At 31.8% G+C, this 22,443-nt stretch overlaps 1 protein-coding gene across 1 annotated transcript in view; it reads right to left on the bottom strand.

Annotated features, from left to right (window-relative positions):
* The window catches only part of LOC139492045 (centrosomal protein of 162 kDa-like), a 70,757-nt gene that overhangs the window by 20,222 nt on the left and 28,092 nt on the right, over nt 1-22,443 (bottom strand). The window contains exons 14-26 of the mRNA XM_071280151.1: nt 17,224-17,394; nt 15,366-15,491; nt 14,059-14,186; nt 10,489-10,509; nt 8,514-8,730; nt 6,432-6,689; nt 5,679-5,806; nt 5,015-5,147; nt 4,076-4,188; nt 3,185-3,429; nt 1,748-1,904; nt 1,070-1,219; nt 133-294 (exon numbers count right to left, since the gene is read on the bottom strand). Of these exons, the coding sequence (XP_071136252.1) occupies nt 133-294; nt 1,070-1,219; nt 1,748-1,904; nt 3,185-3,429; nt 4,076-4,188; nt 5,015-5,147; nt 5,679-5,806; nt 6,432-6,689; nt 8,514-8,730; nt 10,489-10,509; nt 14,059-14,186; nt 15,366-15,491; nt 17,224-17,394 (2,009 nt within the window). The remainder of the gene's footprint in view (nt 1-132; nt 295-1,069; nt 1,220-1,747; nt 1,905-3,184; nt 3,430-4,075; nt 4,189-5,014; nt 5,148-5,678; nt 5,807-6,431; nt 6,690-8,513; nt 8,731-10,488; nt 10,510-14,058; nt 14,187-15,365; nt 15,492-17,223; nt 17,395-22,443) is intronic.

Raw genomic sequence — 22,443 nt, 5'->3', positions numbered from 1 at the left:
CAGACCAAAAACCATAAGGACACAGTCAAAACTTATCATAGAAGACCCATATACTAAAAATAAGATCAACATGCATATGTGAAAGTGTTAAGTTTTTTGTAAATAGATACACGATATTAAATGTCAACATACCTCAGATTTTAACTCTTCTATTCTGACTTTGAGTTTAGCTATTTCCTCCTCTTTTTCTTTCAGTATTTTAGCATCTTTGTCAAGGATCTGTTGATTTTCAGCATACCACTTCAGCTTCCTTGAGATTTTTTCATTCTCCTTTATGTATTTTTCTTCTATCTCCTACAAAACCATGTAAAGGGAGATAAATCTTTAGTCAGCAATGTGTTTGTAAAAACCTTGGTTTAATTAAAACTTGAATTTAAGTAATTTGTGTTAATAAGAAATCTAAGAATACTTGTAAGTCCATTTTCCTATGTCTACTTCCTTTAAAGACTGTATGGTGCCCTAAAGAGGTGAATTGGCTATTTTTCTTGTTGGTTGGTTGTTTCATTTGGATATACTCCACATTAACTTTTATTCACATTCAGAAAAGTTAACAAGATATGTAAGTAGTGAAGCAAAAGAATAGATTTTTGATGCAAATCAGGATACTTGTATTTTTATAAGGCCAGGGTGAAACCAATTTTTTTTAAATTTTGTTAATTTGTTGCTTATCTGCCAAGCTTGATGCATTTAGGAGTAAGAGAAAAAAATTGTTGACTCTGAATCAGAATAATATCTCATGTGAAGGGTGACAAAGTCTCCTGAGGACTGTTAACTTGTGAACTAGATTATTTTCATCAACCCTTCACTAGGTGTTGGCCATTGGTAAGCATAACACAGGGAATGCACCTTCAAATCAGTCATTTACATGTTCATGTATGGATACGCATGTTATATTATTCACCACTGAATATTTTACACTAGTCCATCCATTCATCCATCAAAGGCTTAAAAACCCATTTTCCATTCTCAATTTCAAAGGTATGTTATAAAGTGTTTTTTTTATATAGGACTACATATTGACATTTATATAGTATCCTTCTAATTGTTTATTTCTGATTTGTTGTCATACCTTAGCTTCCTCTGACTTTAATCCTTTAGATTCCTCCAGTTTTTTCCTGAGTTGTTCTTTTTCTTTAATAATCTGATCAATGTGTTGTTCTAATTCCACCTTAGTTTTCTGGAGGACTGATAATTCTCTTTTGGCATTTTCCTCCTGTCTCTGTAAAGTTAACCATTGTATACATGTTATTATAAAGCCAATGTGTGTATCATTGTGACATTAAATTGGTGTAAAATTAAACAAAAATACTTATAAGAATAACAGCAGATAATTTCCCTGTCAAATTTCATATAGAATAGGAATCAAAGATCTTGAATAGTGAAATATATTCAAAATTTGTATAAACTCTGGCAAGCTAGAGATATTTAAACATTTGACATCTTAAGACAGTGGATTATTTACCCCTCATGACCATCTTCCTTGCCCCTTTTTCCTATCTGTTGGTTTTGTCATACACTTTATTATTTTATTAATAATTCAAATTCTACCCAATGTGATGCAAAATTTGCTTATCTATCCAGAGTACCTGAGATCCCCCCCTGTTAAATGATGTTTTTGTTACTCATTTTTTAGTTGCCTTGGTGTTAGTATTTCCTTGTCTTATAAATTATTATACTTCTTCTTTTTCACCACCATGTTTTTGGAATTTGTTTGTAGTATTCAGTAGATATATCATGTTGTAATCACCTTGGCCTCTTTAAACTCTGCCTCTAATATAGCTATCTTCCCTGCCCCCAGTACCGCCCCTCCTTCTGTATTCCCTGCCGCTATGTTTTGCTGAACTGGTAAGCTAGTGATTACTCCTTTGTTCTTGTATGCCACTTCTTGTCTTTCAAGTAGAGTCCTGAATAGAGAAACATGTACCAAATTTTATGTTTTAAAGAAGAGTTAAAAGGTGGGAAAAAATAAATCTAACAATAAAGGGAGATAATTCCAGAATAAGTTTTCAAATTTTTCTTTAATTTTCAGGTTAGATGGACCTTGGCCATTTGAACTTTTCTTCAGCAATTATCATGTTCATCTTTCAAATACGTTTTCCAGAAAAGTACCCAAAACTGTGAAATTTGCATAAATTAGACATTTCAAGGGTGCTTTATATTTTACAGGTATATTTTCAGTTATTTGTAATGAAATTTCAGTTTTTCCCTTTCTATTTGGGAGTGTAACTTAAATACAGTTAACTCTCATTGTCTCGAACTCGTTTGACTCGAAATTTCGGATGAGTCGAAGTTTTCACATGGTCACGAACTTCATTCCATACAAAAGTATGTAATTCGACTCCTGATGAGTCGAAATTTCGGTTGAGTCGAACTAAATTTACAGCCCCAAGGCAAAAGCATTCAAATTTCATTGTTTATCTCGAACTTATACACATATGTCAAAACATGACCTCCGGGATTTAAATGGATTGAAGAGTTAATCTGACAATACACGTGTAATTAAATTTCCAGTCACTGACCACTGTATTGATTTATGACATGCTATTTCCATGAGTGTTTACCTAAGATTATCTTTTATAGATTTTTTATAAATAATTAGTGATACATTGTTAATTTTCATGAAAAAGTATTTAAAATGTTTACAAAACAATTAATTTGTGATTTGCACTAATGAGCTTGGGTGTTTTTTTTAATTGAAACAATTGAATAAGCATAAGTAAAAATAATGTCATTATAATAATAAAAGACTGTGACATACAAACACATCGATCTGATACTAGAATATCGATCCTCTAGCCATAGTCAACTGGATTTATTTTAGCTTTACCAAGCTAAGCAAGAGTTGTGTCCCTTAGATTGTCTAACTTCCGGTGTTCGTTTGAGTCGAACTACGTGCATCTTGAAATATTTCTCTGGTCCGGCTGACTTCGACATAACGATAGTCGACTGTATTTATATAAATTTGTAATTCTATGGGAAATATAATTTGGAAAGATCATTTCTCATGGGTTTGTAGTTGCTCAATCATTCAACTTTGCAAGTGGGATTATAATGTACATTTCTGAAAGGCAGATGTGTATTATTAGAAAATTTGAAGGTATTACAAGATGACTTTTTTATTAATTTCATTTGTTTAATGGTACCATTTTAGAAAAATTAAAATTTGATCATAACAAGCACATACCTAAGATTTGACACTTCTGTAGCCATCTTTTGGTTTTCTTTAAACATTCTTTCCTCTGCCTGTTTAGACTGTTTTTGTGATGTCTTTAATTGTTGATACAGTTTTTTGTTTTCTTGCTGGTATCCTTCCAACAGTGTTTCTTGTTCCTTGAGCTCCTTCTCAAACCGTTCAACCTGTCCTTTACTGGCTCCATCAGTTAAACCTTCCACCATTTTCTTTCTAATTTCAGTCTCATCTTCAGGTACCTGTATGAAGAAGAAACAAAAATTGTCCATAGAAAACGAATGGCCCAATCCCACTATCATTTTCTATGTTCAGTGGACCGTGAAATTGGGGTCAAAACTCTAATTTGGCATTAAAATAAGAGATACCATACCACTAAGTTTCAAGTTGATAGGACTAAAACTTCATCAAAAACTACCTTGACCAAATATTTTAACCAGAAGTAGATGAACTAAGAATGAACAAACAAACAAACAGACAAACAGACAAATGGACTTACAGACCAGAAAACATATGGCCCATAAATGGGCCATAAAACAATGTTGGTCTTTTTATATAAGCACTTGTCTGTTGTCTTCTTAAAGTTTTTTTTTATGTTGTTGACATTTACTGACAACTCCTTATTTTCATACTAAAGTTACCCTTACCATCTGCAGTTCATGGAAAATTTAGCATAGATTATGATCTCATGTAATTTTACCTAAAATCTGAACTGGATTAAATACTTCTTCTTCTGTGTATTTTCCTCCTTTAAGTAGGAGCACCTCCAAATGGAGTATATACCCTTAATGTCTTATTAAAATTTGTAAACACATTAAAAATATGTACAGCACATGCATATAAAGAAAGAAATACTATCAAAATTTGGGATTCAGTTGACATTTTTACCTTTGCTTGCAGAACAAATATTTCTTGTTTAAGTTTAAATATTTGTTCCTCAAATTCTTGTTTCTGCATTTCAATCATACTGCCATATTCTTTTTCTACTTGGACGAGGTCATCTAAAAATAAAATTATAGTGTTACTTGTATAACATCAAAATCATGTCCTACTGTTTTTATATGAATAAGGTTATCTAAATATAGAGAAAAACCAAAATTAAGTCAAACTGGAAGTACCTGAACAAGGTTATCTAAAAATAAAATTATAATATAACTGGCATACATTAACAACATTTCAAACTTTTTTCAACCTGAATGTGTTTAATCTAAAAATAAATTTACTTTGATCTATAATGGTTTACTTTTACAAATTGTGACTTGCATGGAGAGTTGTCTTATTGGCACTCATGCTACATCTATTTACAATATGGTTATAGGCATTTTAATCTCATAGTCTGATTATCCTTTTCTTTTTTAACAATTGCATCTACAAAAATTGGGTTAGGAAATGGGGAATGTGTCAAAGCGACAACAACCCAACCATAGAGCAGACAACAGCCTAATAAAACTATATATATAATGTGATCTAAATTTCTAGAAATTCCGAAATTTTTGCACACATTAGTAATTGCAATTTTAAACTTTTACTATTTCATAAAATGAGGCCTTCAAATAATGACCATATTTTTATTTGTGAGTGTTAATTTCTGCCAAATCTTTCTGTATCTTTTTTCATAAAATAAAAACAATGCACAACAGTATTTAAAACATTTTTTTCTACTTGAGTAATGCTATAAAAAAAAATATTACAATCACTATATTGAAGACACTATCTCTTTCTACCAAAATCAGTCAAATAAAAACCTCTTAATAAAATTTCTTTCAAACCCAGGTACATCCAGTTAAGTAAAACCCCTTATTACTTTTAAGATAATCTGTAACCTACCTTTTGTCTTTCTATGCAACCTTCTCTCCTCCTCCAAGGATGCCTTCAACCTTCCAACATCATCATCTAATCCAACAGATTTGTCTCCCTTCCAACTGGCTGCTATTGATGGCTCATCTATAGAGTATTTGGCCTAAAACAAAATCACACACTTTAACACCATTTTTCATTTTCTGTTTCTCTGCAAGCCAATAAATTAGGATTACCATTGGAACAGATGTCCAGATAGGGTGACAGGTTTTTCTACAAACTGCTACACAGCAGATTATAATGCATAGTTCAAAGCAGAGCACCTGAGATCTTCTTCAGTTTTTCTGGGATTTATATTCCTTAGTCTGAAGTTTTCTAGGAATTGTTATGTGGACATGCTCATCGTTACATAGTTTTTCATTTATGGCCAATGCAGTGTCAAATTTTTCTTGAACCTCCCTTTTTATTCTTTATGAACAAAATATAATTCTTGTTAATTATAGTGTTGTTGCCTCCAATCACAAGGAATAACCTGTTTCACACTAAATCATTTTACACACTAGTATTTTAAATTTGAAATGCATTGGTTGTCCAGTTGTTGCACAGGTATAACTGAAACATCCCATCCACCATACTACCAGCAAATAAAAATATTAACCAGATTTTTAAACTTAAAAATTAGTTTTAAATCTACCTCAGGAATATTTCTGTCAGTAAAATGTTCCTTTATATAGTTAGCAAAGGCATCCACTGAAGCATTGAGCTGGGATTCCATTCCTGGGTCTATGTATTTCTGTTTCTTATTTGTAGGACTCTCTGTTCCTGGAATAAAGAGGAATTGTTCTAGAAATAAATGTGATTTATTGAACAGCTATATCATGTTTAGAAAGTCAATGTGTATACCAGTCAATAAAAGGTCAAATATCTTGAGCAACTAGAAGAAGGTTAAGTGATACATTTTATTTATTTCGCTTTCAAGACATTACCAAATACAACTAACTGCCATTAATAAACTAAAGTGGAGTAATGATTAAGTGCCTTTGTAAAGGGTGAAAAATGTAAAGAGGTTTGGCAAATACCTCAGCAAGGAGGATAAAAAAGATACACATGTGCATATACCCAATCAATAGCATAATATAAATAAAATGTGTCTGATAAAATAAAATAAATACAAAAATACTCTGGTATCAACCAACTTATTTATACTCTAGATACTAATAAATATACATCACTATGTAAATTGAATATCTTTAGTATGTATTATGTTAACTTCCTTGTACTTTGTTGTTTAAAATTTCAAAGGTAGTGATGAGGCCTTAGGAAAAAACGCTATCATGACAGTAACAATAGGATTTTAGATTGCATTTAATGCAAAATTTGCCCTAAAAAATGTAAAAAGATAGTATTTTGTTGGAATGTTAGAAAATATATAATACAATACTGTTACCTTTGATTTTTTGTTTTGCCACATCAACAGGGGACCAGACATCAGTGACTGCTTTCCTATCCAGGATACCAGTCCTCTCATCATGTCTGTCAGTAACGTCAAGTTTTCTGTCATATCTCCTTTTCTGTCTATCATTATCTTCTAGCCTCTCTTTGGAACTACTTTGCCTCTCTTTCATTGTCATATTTTTAGATGGAGAATATGATGTCCCATATCCTGAACTCTTAACATGAGCAAACTTGGGATTCAGTGTTCCACCTAAATAGATGTAGGAAGACGTGGTGTGAGTGCCAATTGGACAACTCTCCATCCAAATAACAATTTATAAAAGTAAACCATTATAGGTCAATGTACGGCCTTCAACAAGGAGCATTATGCTTTTTTTAATCTTATAAAAATTTAAGATTAGTTCATACAAAGTATGGGATATTTCATGTATTTTGTAAAGACTTTTACAACACACAAAATGCATTATAATCTTAGAATTACAATAATGTCAAATCAATAAGTTTAGTTGAAAATTCTTGAATATTGGTGAAAAGATATTTTCTATGGATTGAGCATGTTGTTTATGTAACAGGAAGTGACATAGAAGTATATCCCATTCTTAAAGGAGTAGGTCCGGTAAGGGCCGATTTTGGCCCCAAATTTCAGTTTCTTCTAACGAGATATTTAGGACACTTTTTAAACATTTAAGTGTCTATTTAAATTGATTCGATTAGTTTATGCTAAAGATTTTAACTGATTCAGTCATTAAAAACGCTCCGATTGAAGCTTAAATATGAAAAATCTATCAAATATGCCAAAAAACGTCACTTTTCAGATGGTTTTCGTCAATAATGAAAGTGGCCGCATCCGTGTTCATCCTCAACCTTTATATATGTTATGTATCATCGTCAAATACAACTTACATTTCAATATTATGAATGAACACGAATGCGGCCACTTTCATTTAAGACGGAAACCGTCTAAAATTTAACTAAAATGCTATAATTGTGAAGATTTCAGTAATTTAGCATGACTTTATGATGCTAGTACACGATATATGTGCATTGTATTGTCAAAACCAGCACATATTTATGTAGCAGAAGCATTCTACTTTCCAAAAAATACATAAAAGATTTCATTTTCACAATTTTGCAAAACTGCTTAATTGTGGGGCCAAAAAGGGGTCTTACTGAACCTACTCCTTTGTTTATTCATTGTATTAACTTGTACAGATTATTAAGGATGTACTTAGGTGAGGTTAGGTAAAAAATAAGAAATTAAGAAATTAAAATTGATGCTTTAAGCTGGTAGAGCATCTATTAAGGATAAAGATAAGCTAAAAATATTGATATGTCATGGACTTTCTATTCGAGATATTTGAGATTTAAAATATGGCGGGAAAGACTGACTCGGATTTTACCTTATATCTGCATTGGTATTATTTGAGTCTCAAAACAATAGAAAGAAAATCAAGAATCTTCTAAAATTTTGTTAAATGACCTTTCATGAGCTATTAAGTCTTATATGAAAAAATAAAATGGGTGTTATTGGGCAAAATATTTTATATTGTGTTGTATGGAAAAACACCAAGGAGTCCGAACATTTGATACAAATTCCAAAACCTCACCTAGCTAAGTACATCCTTAAGCTATATTATTAGCAACTCATTCAATGAAATAAATACCTATTATATTTATCTTTGACTTTGGATTTTTTTTCAAAGATGCCAAAAATTATTCAGACAGTTTTAAAATATAGGTTCCTCTTGCTTTTCTTGGCATACTTTGTACTTATCTCCCTTGCCTATCAATTTTGCTCTTATAATTATATGTCTCATCCTAATGTTAAAAAGACATCTCAGTTCTGTTAGGGCTAAGGAAAATAATTTATTTGCCTTTGGTATAATGCAGAATGCACAAAGTCTCTTAATAATAAAAAATAGGAGGTGGACATATTGACCAATCAGGACTAGCCATTCTCTTGATTCTGAATACCATGTAATCTTCATTAAATAGCTGTGCTGATAAAATGTAATAGTTTATTGTAACCTTCACAGTAAAAACTTTAATTCTTAATTTTATAAAAACAGCTTACTAGGTTTTACAGGTGAGTGTGACCTATCAGTTATTGCCCCTGATGGTGCCCATCGCCTTGGTGACATGGAAGCTGACATACTTCTCCTAGGAGATATACTGGGTGATTTCTTCCTTCGTTGTGGTGATCCTTTCTTTGTTCTTTCCTTTGAGTCATCTTTACCTTTCTTTCTTTCTTTTGTCTCTTTTCTCTTTGACCTCCCTCTCTCTGATACAGACTGGAATTTGATGAAAATTAAGTTAATGAATTGTTTTCAATTCTTTTGCTAAATCACATATTGTTTTTTTTTTTTTTTTCTTTTTAAAGTTTATACATACCTGTGCATGTGGAAAATTATAGAATCTTTATGTAGCTCTTTAAAAAGTAAAAACACAAAAATATGTAAGCTTTATAATGTTAAATCTTCACATACTATTAAAGATAAGATGACATATATTGATAATTTAAAAAATTGGAAGTGAAATCAAAATATTACTTTAAAAAAAACATGACATATTTAGTAATGTTGATTCCAGGGGGGGGGGGAGGGGGTGGGGGGGTTATTTCACACAAAATCATATGCAACATTAACATGCTGAAGGATTAAAGTCATCAATCATGTAAAGGTCATTGATTATGTAAAGGTCATTTAAATGTTATAGTTCAGATGTTATAGATTAATTTTGAAGGGTAAACTACATCAATTGGTGATTTAATGGTTTTTAATAAACAAATCAACAGAAAATCTGTATATCAATTATAATACAGAAATTCAATCATTTTTTTTTTCACAGGTAAGTTTCACCTAAATGCACTGAACAGTAATAAGGACACTAACATTTTTTAACAATGTGTGGAATAGTTCATATTACTTCTATTAACAATCATTTTTATGTATATACATGTACCAAGGTATTTTAATTTTGATAGAAGGTTGAATATTTCAGGTTATTACATTTCCCTTCATCTACATAATTCAGCTTCAGAAATATTGCATAAAAAAATAAGAACTTTTTTTGTTACTAAACTTTTTCTCTTTTTACAAATCTTTTTGCTTCAAATTTATGTTCAAAATTTACTTTTCAACAAAAAAAACCCAAAATTATGAGAGACAAACAACAGGCCACCAAACACTACACAAAAACTGAAAATTGAGCAAGAAAACAGCAAAACCAAATGGTGAACCCTGACAAGTGCTCATGAGGGGTCAGTAGATGATGCCTTCCTAGTTATCAGCTATCGGATATATAATTACTTTTAAACTAATAAAGTGCTATGAATGTGACATTATAATATTCTAATTACTAATAGTAAAATAGATTAAAAACATTTTCTACAGTAACTCAACATGCTCAAGGTAACTGGTTATTATTCAAAAATCAAAATTAAAATAACAGTCAGATTTTAAAAGAGTCTTCAAATTTTAAAATCTATTCAAAAGTACTTTTCTATCTGTTGATCAAGTTTGTTTTACCGTGGTTTAAAAATGCATGTTAATGAATAAAAAAATAATATGGGAATATAAAATTTTCTATCTTCTATCTTTCACTTCCTTTCATGCAATTAAATCTAGCCTCATCCTTCAGACTTTAATAAAATGTACTGTGGATTCATTATTATAAGTTGGATACCAATTTTCGTGGCTTTCTGGTAACCACAAAATTAAATGTTTAATGAATGACAACTTCCATATAGACTTGTATGCAGACTTCTTCTTAACCATGAAATTAAATATCCATGAATTTTCAAGTTTTCTGTAATCAAAGATTGATTGATTGATTGTTGATTGTTTTACGCTCCATTAGCACAAAAAGGCTAAATTGTGCTGATTGTAATCCAAAAAGATTGGTACCTATAAAAATAAATGAATCCACAGACAAGATATATACTGGTACATGTATAAGGATAATAGCAAACAACACTGCACAAACCAATGCACAACACTTCTTTGTATATATGTGAGTTTTCTCCCCTTTACAAACAAACCACAACTTACCCTTTTAGATGAACGGCCAGTCTTCATCAAAACAAAAATATGCACAGATTAACACTGGAGTTAAATTTAATTTAAAAGATTTAAGGAGCTTTCAATGACTACACATGTACAGATTAATTAATAGCTTGCTAATAGAACACACCAAGAAAATGAAAGAAATAACTACTGTAAATTCAGAAATTATTGTAGAATGGAATAAAATGCGGGATTCATAATTGTTTCGATTTCAGGGAAATCTGCATGCAGTTATATGTACCAGATATAAGAATGCAAGTTCTTTTTATTGCTATAATCATTCAGTTGTATTATTCACATTTATTCACATTTATAATATAATTTCTGAATTTACAGTATATATAAATGGATGTTTCAGTATGTACAGGTTTAATAAAGTCTACAAAAGAACAGGGTAGGACAATTTCCATTTCTGTTTAATTATGAAACAGTCCTTATCAGTTTTGTTCTTTGTATTCTCATATTTTTACATTTGTATTTTTTTAAGAACTGTTGAACCTATTTTATAATAGGAGTACTGAAACAATTCTCACGTGCACTGTTGAAGACCTGTTGTTACCGACCTTCTTGTTTCTTATCTATTAGTCATAGGAGAACAGTTGACTCATTATCAGTAAATGTGTAAATCAACTTAGTTTTTTTATTGGTGTATTGTGGTATAGCGTAGATATATTGTTATTTTGTATAAAATGCAGAATATTTGTTACATATCAATACAGTTTCTACAAAGGTAAGTATATAACAGACTGTAATATTTTTATAAAGGTCAGAAGGTTTTTGATTTCAGTATCGTTTCTATAAAGGACAGAAGATTGCAAACTTCAGTGTAGTTTTTATGAAGGGTGGTATTAAAGGAGATATCAGTATGCTCTGTAAGCAATGTATATATGTAGCAGATATCCAAATTCCTGGATATTTTGATAATACTGAACTCCCTCTCATTTGTTATATTTACAAGAAATCTACCCGAAAATATGTGTTTAATTATAGCCAATTGTGTAAAGATGTAAATATCACTGAAAATACACCTATGTCGTGTAATTGCAGTAATTCAGAATACACCTATGGACCAATTTCCCATGTTATAACAGGAGACCTTAACATCGTTCGCGACCGAGAGTTAAAATCATTCCTCAGTAAAGGACCTAAATATCGTCCCCCGTCAACTATTAACTGGAATGAGTGTCGTAATATCATCAACGACTCACTCCGCGCCTACTGTTTGAAATGGGTAAAACGGGAAAAAGCTGACAAAAAATCTTTGGACTCTTTTTTTAATTCAGTAATGAAGATAGTTGATATTCGAATACAACATTTTAAAGAACATTTTACCCTCAACAAAAACTATAAAAACCCTATTTCGCGTATCAAAAATAAACTAACAGAACTAGCCAAGGAATTTGTTTTTGTCCCGGCTGATAAAGCTGCTAATAATATCATTATTGTTTGACGTAAATTTTATATAGAGGTTCTGCAAAAGGAAATCACGAATTCACCAACATTCCAACTGACTTCATTTTCAGAAAACGACATCTGTAACAAACATAAACTTTTAGCTACTTCTTTACAAGCAGAACCAAACACAATGAAAGTCCCAACTATGTACTGGCTTCCGAAGCTACACAAAAAACCTTACAAATATAGATTTATTTCATCTTCCAGCCATTGTTCAACTACTAAATTGTCTGTTTTACTTACTAGTACACTTGGTACAATAAAAAACCTGATAATAAATTGTTCAAATAAGGCCTTTGAAAATAGTGGAATTAATTACTTTTGGAGTGTCAAAAACTCGTTGGAAGTACTTGATAAATTGCATGCATATATTGGTGATTTTGAATCTGTTCAAAGTTTTGATTTTTCTACCCTATATACCACTTTGCCTCATATTCTTATTAAGAAAAAATTCACATCCCTAATTAACTGGGCATTTAAAAAGTCGGAATGCGAGTACATATGTTCAAACTCTTTTAGATCATTTTTTAGTAGCAATAAACAAAAGAACTATGTTAATTGGACATGCTTTGATACTATTTATGCACTTGAATTTTTACTTGATAACATTTTTGTTCGCTTTGGAGATTCCGTATATCGTCAAGTTATTGGAATTCCAATGGGGACTAACTGTGCACCACTTATTGCGGACCTGTTTTTGTATTGTTATGAGTTACAATTTATGACTAAAATTAGCAAAGACCCATCAAAACAACATTTGATACAAAAATTTAACAATACTTTTAGATATTTGGATGATATATTGGCTCTAAATAATGACAACTTCAGTATGTATACTAAAGAAATTTATCCTGTAGAACTTACTTTAAATAAAGCTAATGATAACAATGACCACTGCCCTTTCCTCGATCTTGATATCTATATCATAAACGGGAAGCTTAATACAAAAATTTATGATAAAAGAGATGATTTTTCATTTCCTATTGTTAATTATCCATTTTTAGATGGTGACGTTCCCTTGTCACCATCTTATGGTGTTTATATATCTCAACTTGTACGATTCGCTCGTGTATGTAACAATGTATTAGATTTTAGCGAGAGAAATTTATGTATTACTGAAAAATTATTACACCAGGGTTTTCGATATCACAAACTGGTCAAAACATTTACTAAATTTTATCACCGGTATAAGGAAATAATTCGTAAATATAACTCAACATGCAGACATCTTATACGTTCAGGTATTTCACATCCAAAATTTTATGGAAATATTCTTTATAAAGCACAAAAATGTCAGTATTCTCCTCAGAAACTAACAAAACCTTTAAATAGACTTATTAAAAGGGGATATAGTTACGACACTGTTGTCAGGTCATTAAAGATTGCATATTTTGGCTTTAACATTGATTCACTGATAGGGTCTTTGCATCGGAACTAAACACATTTATTTCTAAAAAAACAGTTGTTGGCATGACACGGGTTATGTTCTTCTCATATATTTTATGATAGTATGATACTAAACCCCTAACGGGAGGGATTGTACCTGATATTCATATGATGAAGACATAATCTTTCAATCAGTTTAATTGAGGTCTGGAGCTGGCATGTCAGTTAACTGCTAGTAGTCTGTTGTTATTTATGTATTATTGTCATTTTATTTATTTTCTTTTGTTACATCTTTTGACATCAGACTCGGACTTCTCTTGAACTGAATTTTAATGTGCGTATTGTTATTCTTTTACTTTTCTACATTGGCTAGAGGTATAGGGGGAGGGTTGAGATCTCATAAACATGTTTAACCCCGCCGCAATTTTGCGCCTGTCCCAAGTCAGGAGCCTCTGGCCTTTGTTAGTCTTGTATGATTTTAATTTTTAGTTTCTTGTGTATAATTCGGAGTTTAGTATGACGTCCATTATCACTGTACTATTATGCATATTTTAGGGGCCAGCTGAAGGACACCTACGGGTGCGGGAATTCTCGCTACATTGAAGACCCATTGGTTGCCTTCGGCTGTTGTTTGCTCTATGGTCGGGTGGTTGTCGCTTTGACATATTCACCATTTCCTTTCTCAATTTTAAATAATTGCTATAGGAAACTTACAACTTGAGTGACAGGCTGGTACATCTCTGTGTCCTCTGTGTGGGAGTTGTCAAACCCACCCCTGGGGGAATCCTGATGGACTGGGGATAAGTCATATCCCCTTATCTCTTCCATCTCTTTAGCTGGACCTAAATATACAAAATCCCAAATATATTAAATGTATACATGAATGGAAGGATAAATGGTTGTTTTATGTGGATGTATAACCGAAAAAAAGAAGTAGTATGACTGCCAATGAGACAACTCTTAACAAGAGACTAGATTTCCCCTTGAGAATCTGAAATCTCCATAAACATGTGTGGTATTTAATTTTAATTTACTTATTATACCCCCGCTTTAAAAAAGGGGGGGGTATACTGTTTTACCTCTGTCTGTCAGTCCGTCCGTCAGTCAGTCCGTCCCATGAAACTTTCGTCACATTTTTCTCAGGAACTACACATCCACCCTTTCTGTAATTTGGTATCAACATTTATATATGTCAGCCATAGCGTGTGATGCGTTTTCAGATTCATCACTTGACAACTTCCTGTTTACCGAACACTTGTCTGATTTTACACATGATAGCCAAGTTGAAAATTTTCGTCACATTTTTCTCAGGAACTACAATACAAGGATTTCTGAAATTTGGTTTCAGGATTTATATAAGTCAGCTATACCGTGTGATGCGTTTTCAGATTCATCACTCGACAACTTCCTGTTTACCGAACACTTGTATGATTTTACACATGATAACCAAGTGTAAAATTTTCGTCACATTTTTCTCAGGAACTACAATACAAGGATTTCTAAAATTTGGTTTCAGGATTTTTATAAGTCAGCTATACCGTGTGATGCGTTTTCAGATTCATCACTCGACAACTTCCTGTTTACCGAACACTTGCATATTTTTACACTATTAATATTATCCACTTGCGGCGGGGGTATCATCAGTGAGCAGTAGCTCGCAATTTCACTTGTTTAAAGGAACGAGACTAGTTTTATGACCAGTATTGAATTAGACAATTTATACAATATCCATGGAATAAGGTAAAACAGTGGATTCTGGTTATTTGCATAGCCTATTTGTCAAACAAAATTATGCAATAAAGCGGCGTATGCTTATATCCGAAATGCCAAATGACAGAGCCACTTGTAAAGCTATGCATATAACTGGACAATTTAACATTAGATGAATGGGAAATAGTTTTGTGCAGGAGAAAACTATGCAATTAACCGAATTATGCTATTAAGCGGTATGCAATTAAGTGGAATCAACTTAATTGTCATTTAAGACTATATGGCAATGGACTTTTAGGCCTATATTTTACCATTAGGACTATATGGCTGTTTTCTTCTGTCTTCTAACAACTCCACAGCTATATCTTTTCTTTTCTTTGATTCTCGGTCTAACTCTTCCATTTCTTGTAATACTTCTTCAACTGTTCTCTCCTTACCTAAAAATTTCCATAAAAAGAATATATAAACAAGCACTCTGTGATACTGCATGGCAATACACAGTCCCCTAAAATTCATTGTATTGGAACAAAATTTTAACTTGATCTATAACTTGTCACGATGTAAACTTTATAACAATTATCAAGTCAGTATCTTCAGGTATGACAAAAAAAAGCCTTAAAAACCTATTATTTAGGTGAATTTTCTAAGTCCAAGGACCATAGCTCCCCATCAAATCATCATGCCTGAACAAAATTCTAACTTGATCTGTAACTTTTCATGATAAAACTATTAACCGATTATAAATTCATTATCTCAAAAAATGACAAAACAACTGTGAAAAACTGAACTTGAACTGTAACTTGTCATGATGAAATGATACATCAAATATCTAATCAATATCTTCAAGTATGACAAAATTGTGATGAAAACTGATTTGCCAGACTAAAGGATGGATGGAGAGACAGATGCACCGTATGTTCCCTTTAACTTCAGTGTTACTTGGGAACTTACCAGATCTTGTTCTAGTTACTGGTTTTCACCATGACTCTGGTGTAACCTGAGCAATTACATGATTTTGTTCAAGTAACTGGTTTAGACCATGGCACTGGTGCCATTTAAGAACTTACCAGATTTTGTTCTAGTAAATGGTTTTGACCATGACATTGGTGTCACTTGAGACATTACCAGATTTTGTTCTAGTTACTGGTTTCGACCATGACATTGGTGTCACTTGAGAACTCATTAGATTTTGATCTAGTTACTGGTTTTCATCATGACATTGGTGTCACTTGAGAACTCATTAGATTTTGATCTAGTTACTGGTTTCGACCATGACATTGGTGTCACTTGAGAACTCATTAGATTTTGATCTAGTTACTGGTTTTCATCATGACATTGGTGTCACTTGAGAACTCATTAGATTTTGATCTAGTTACTGGTTTTCATCATGACATTGGTGTCACTTGAGAACTCATTAGATTTTGATCTAGTTACTGGTTTCGACCATGACATTGGTGTCACTTGAGAACTCATTAGATTTTGATCTAGTTACTGGTTTTCATCATGACATTGGTGTCACTTGAGAACTCATTAGATTTTGATCTAGTTACTGGTTTTCATCATGACATTGGTGTCACTTGAGAACTCATTAGATTTTGATCTAGTTACTGGTTTTCATCATGACATTGGTGTCACTTGAGAACTCATTAGATTTTGATCTAGTTACTGGTTTTCATCATGACATTGGTGTCACTTGAGAACTCATTAGATTTTGATCTAGTTACTGGTTTTCATCATGACATTGGTGTCACTTGAGAACTCATTAGATTTTGATCTAGTTACTGGTTTTCATCATGACATTGGTGTCACTTGAGAACTCATTAGATTTTGATCTAGTTACTGGTTTTCATCATGACATTGGTGTCACTTGAGAACTCATTAGATTTTGATCTAGTTACTGGTTTTCATCATGACATTGGTGTCACTTGAGAACTCATTAGATTTTGATCTAGTTACTGGTTTTCATCATGACACTGCTGTCACTTGAGAACTCATTAGATTTTGATCTAGTTACTGGTTTTCATCATGACATTGGTGTCACTTGAGAACTCATTAGATTTTGATCTAGTTACTGGTTTTCATCATGACACTGCTGTCACTTGAGAACTCATTAGATTTTGATCTAGTTACTGGTTTTCATCATGACACTGCTGTCACTTGAGAACTTACCAGATTTTGTTCTAGGTTGCTCACTGAGTATTTTGTGTACAAGTTGAGAATTATTGCTCTTATTTCCCTGATAGCTGTCAAATGGCTGACTTTCGTTTGTTTGTCCCGTCTCCTGTAAAGCCTGATGGTATACAGCCTCCATTTCCATGGACGTGTTAGTTCCCATAAAACCTAAAAATAGAAAAAAAACATGAAATCTCAAATAAAGCATTTAATTTGTTATCTTTCTTCTGAAGTTACCTCTCTTAACATGAGTTACATCTACATAGATTCCACCATGGCAAGAATTGTGATACAATATTTCTCAACTAGAGACAATTTTTTATCATTTAAAACAAAAGGCTTATTTAGTAAAATTTTACTGATGAAATTTGAGAAATATCATAACACAAGAGTCATAGGGGTGGATTCTGTTTTTCTGATGATTTTCAACCATCCTTTTCAATTTCAAAGATTTTCAAAAAACTGTGATCTTTATATGTGACATCATCAGACATGGTTGCTTTTCATGATGTCACAAGAAGAAATTCAGAAGAAAATTTGACATTATAATTAAATTTCTTCCTATTATTTGCCAAGAACAGATGTTTCACTAGCGAAGAGAAAAAAATTCTCACACTGATCAAGAAATGTGAAAATAGCAGAAAAGTTAGAGAAAAAAAACATCATATTATTATGTTAGTTCCTGAATATACAAGATAGAAAACCATAAGAGAACAGACCTACTGCAAATATAACCCAACAAAAAGTTCAAATCCAAGACAGAACAATCTCTAGTAAATACTCAATGTATAGAAATTTTATCACACTGTCATTGTTTATTCTTAAACAAAAAAAATATGATAATTTTCTGTTTCTAAAACTCAAATGCATCTTTTCCTATTACATTTCTACAATTTGGGCAAATTTCAAAATAATCATTTTTTTTTTTATCATACAGCATGTTTACAAACAAACTTGCACTTTTAATGAAGAAACTTTTTACATATATAAATTTAAGGATAAACTCACTTTTAAGCCATTCTAAAATTTTAGCCTCCATATTATGTGCGTCTATTATAATTTTCAAATTTCATGAATTTAAATTGTTTACACATTTTTAATACTTTAAACTCGAATTCTCAAGAAATAACAAAAATTAACAATAAGAGGCATCATAAGGGAAAAAGTTAAATTCCAAAATTAATTTTGTATCAAAAAACATTTTTCATCTTTAATTTATAAAATTAAAGTTATCATGAATAAAATTGAAAGAAATAATTTTAATTCTAAATTTTTATATTTGTCTTGCAATAATATTGTCTTTATTGTATGAAAAAATCCTTGGGCTAAAGAAAATTCAAAAAATCTTTTATTGTAAAAGGAGTCAAAATGTTGATAAACAGATAAAACGAATTGATTACAAACATAGCACAACTATTCTTTGTCATTAAATCACAGGTTAACATACAAAATCAAACTAGTATTTTAAATTTTACTACAAAAACCTTTACTTTAAAGAAATATATACTAAGCATCAATTTCACAGGTGTTAACATTTTTAACAGAGTTGACAAGATTAAATGTCCATTTCGCATGTCTGTGGTAAATTTCAAGGATGACGCTAATAAATTTAATTGTGTTCAATAGAAATTGATTGATCATCAGACATTTAAATCTTCAAAAATAAAATTGTTAAAATCTTCAATTTCTGTTTGTTACAAAAAGATTTAAATTGTCAAAGATGTGAGATATAATAATATCAGGATAAAACATCAAAAGTCAAAACAAATTAATGGTTTGAAAGGAAAATACATCATGTATAAACAAAACACTGTTACATGTCTTTCTATAACTGAAAAGGATTCTTTTGGGTTTTTACTGGTGGTGTAAGGGATCAGGGCCTTAAATTCAAAGATGCAGCAATCCTGAATGAGAAAAACGAAATAAAAGAAGATGTTACTACCGGTAATGTGGAATCAAGGGTACCAAATTGTCATGGCTTCAGGAACAATTGTCAATTTTGATTTGCCAAATATAAATAAGAGGATGTGGTATGAGTGTCAACAAGCTGTGGACAACTCTCCATCAAAGTCACAAAATATAAAAAGTTAACAATTATAGGTAAAGTCTACAATAAAGACAACTCTATACTACACTATGCATACCATGCACATCAAATCAAGAAACTCTACATATCTTTGAACATAACTCACAAAATCTTTATCTTGCAAACTTAAACTAGAGGCTCTCAAGAGCCTGTGTCGCTCACCTTGGTCTATGTGCATACATCAATAATACTAAAATTACGAAGTCCAATTTGTCAGCCGTCATCACGTAAAAACGACGAATCAAAGAATTCAACTTTATATATAACTAATATAGTACAAAGGTGTAGATTAAAAATTACACCACTCCAGGCCCTTTTGTTTTCCACGTAATTAATATTGCCAATAATTAAGAAATTCCGGGTTGAGTCCGATACCGATACCAATAGTATATTCACCTGTTACCTATTACCTTATTTGTACGTTCTGACAGGCGCACCACCAAATGGTGTATTCAGGATTAATATGCTATATACACGGGTCATATTCACAGGGTTGACACTACTAGATTGTCAAATTGTTACCTATTGTATCATTTTAATCAGTAAAACTCTGTAAGATAACAATACGAATACTAAAAATCTGGACTAAAATAAGGCGTATAGGTACAGCAGAGACATATAATACAATTGTATTATCTCTGGGTACAGTTTTCAATTTGTTAGCTGGCATGACGTAAAACAGCGAATCAAAGAATTCAACTTTATAACTATATAATATAGGACAATGCTGTTGATTAAAAAATATTCCATTCCAGGACCTTTTGTTTTCCAACTAATTAATACTACCAATAATTGATAAGTTCCAGTTCGACGGATTCAAACAGAAAGATTTGAAAGCAGAGAAAACTTCGTATCTTATAATCGGCATGACTTTATCAGATGACAATACTAATATCAAAATAAGGCTTGCGCATAGTTATATACTTTAATGCAGTCACGAACACGCGATATCACGGGTGTGTTCTAGTGTTTTAAACAAAGGACACAGATGGATTCATGACAAAACTGTGTTTTGATGATGGTGATGTGTTTGTAGATCTTACTTTACTGAACATTCTTGCTACTTACAATGTTCTCTATCTATAATAAACTTGGCCCTTTAGTTACACAGAGGAAAATATTTTGTAAAAATTTACAAAAATTTATAAAATTAATGAAAATTGTTAAAAAATCACTATAAAGGGCAATTACTCTTTGAGGGGGGTCAACTGACCATTTAGGTCATGCTTGACTTATTTGTAGATCTTACTTTGCTGAACATTATTGCTGTTGACAGTTTATCTCTATCTATACTAATATTCAAGATAATAACCAAAAACAGCAAAATTTCTTTAAAAATTACCATATGTGGGGCAGCAACCCAACAACCCATTGTCCAATTCATCTGAAAATTACACAGCAGATAAATATTGACTAGATAAACAATTTAACCCCTTTCAGATTTGCTCTAAATGCTTTGGTTTCAGAGTTTTAAGCCCAAATCTACATTTTATCCCTATGTTCTATTTTTAGCCATGGTGGCCATCTTGGTTGGTTGGCCGGGTCACTGGACACATTTTTAAAACTAGATACTCCATTGATAATTGTGGATAAGTTTGGTAAAATTTGGCCTAGTAGTTTCAGAGGAGAAGATTTTTGTAAAAGACTACAAAATTTACGAAAAATTGGTAAAAAATGACTATAAAGGGCAATAACTCCTTAAGGGTTCAACTGACCATTTTGATTATGTTGACTTATTTGTAGATCTTACTTTGCTGAACATTATTGCTGTTTACAGTTTATCTCTATCTATAATATTATTCAAGATAATAACCAAAAACGGCAAAATTTCCTTAAAATTACCAATTCATGGGAAGCAACCAAACAACGGGTTGTCCGATTCATCTGAAAATTTCAGGGCAGATAGATTTTGACCTGATGAACAATTTTACCCCATGTCAGATTTGCTCTAAATGCTTTGATTTCACATTTTACCCCTATGTTCTATTTTTAGCCATGGCGACCATCTTGGTTGGTTGGCCGGTGTCATATGGTATTTTGAACCCCCTAAAAAGTGAACCCGGGGTCAAAATACCATGCGGTAAAATGACCCCGGGGTCATTATACCGCATGGTATTTTGACCCCGGGGTCATTTTTCACATATGGTATTTTGAACCCCCCTGCGGTATATTGAACCCCCCTGTTTTTGATAAATAGTATTGAAGATAATCTAATTTACAATTTATTGGCTATCATTTTTTTTAATTTGTGCTTTTAAGTAGGGGGTTCAATATACCGCAGGGGGGTCAAAATACCATGGCTAAGTAAAATGTTCAAAATATCTTTTCCAGTATATTAAATACATACAAACTACTCATTGGAGTATTATAACTATGTTGAGGAGTAAGAATAGCTTGAAGTTTTGAAATTCAAGGTCTATAGTAGGGGGTTCAATATACCGCAGGGGGGTCAAAATACCATGGCTAAGTAAAATTTTCAAAATATATTTCCAGTGTATTAAATACATACAAACTACTAATTGGAGTATTATAACTATGTTAAGGAGTTAGAATAGCTTGAATTTTTGAAATTTAAGGTCTATAGTAGGGGGTTCAATATACCGCAGGGGGGTCAAAATACCATGGCTAAGTAAAATTTTCAAAATATCTTTTCCAGCATATTAAATACATACAAACTACTTATTGGAGTATTATAACTGTGTTAGGGAGTTAGAATAGCTTGAATTTTTGAAATTCAAGGTCTATAGTAGGGGGTTCAATATACCGCAGGGGGGTCAAAATACCATGGCTAAGTAAAATTTTCAAAATATCTTTTCCAGTATATTAAATACATACAAACTACTTATTGGAGTATTATAACTATGTTAAGGAGTTGAAATAGCTAGAACTTTTGAAATTCAAGGTCTATAGTAGGGGGTTCAATATACCGCAGGGGGGTCAAAATACCATGGCTAAGTAAAATTTTCAAAATATCTTTTCCAGTATATTAAATACATCCAAACTACTCATTGGAGTATTATAACTATGTTGAGGAGTAAGAATAGCTTGAATTTTTGAAATTCAAGGTCTATAGTAGGGGGTTCAATATACCGCAGGGGGGTCAAAATACCATGGCTAAGTAAAATTTTCAA

This window comes from Mytilus edulis, chromosome 10 (genome assembly GCF_963676685.1).
Source record: "Mytilus edulis chromosome 10, xbMytEdul2.2, whole genome shotgun sequence".
NCBI classification, from domain to species: domain Eukaryota; kingdom Metazoa; phylum Mollusca; class Bivalvia; order Mytilida; family Mytilidae; genus Mytilus; species Mytilus edulis.
Note: the sequence above shows the minus strand (reverse complement) of the source record. Positions and strands in the feature narration are given on the sequence as shown.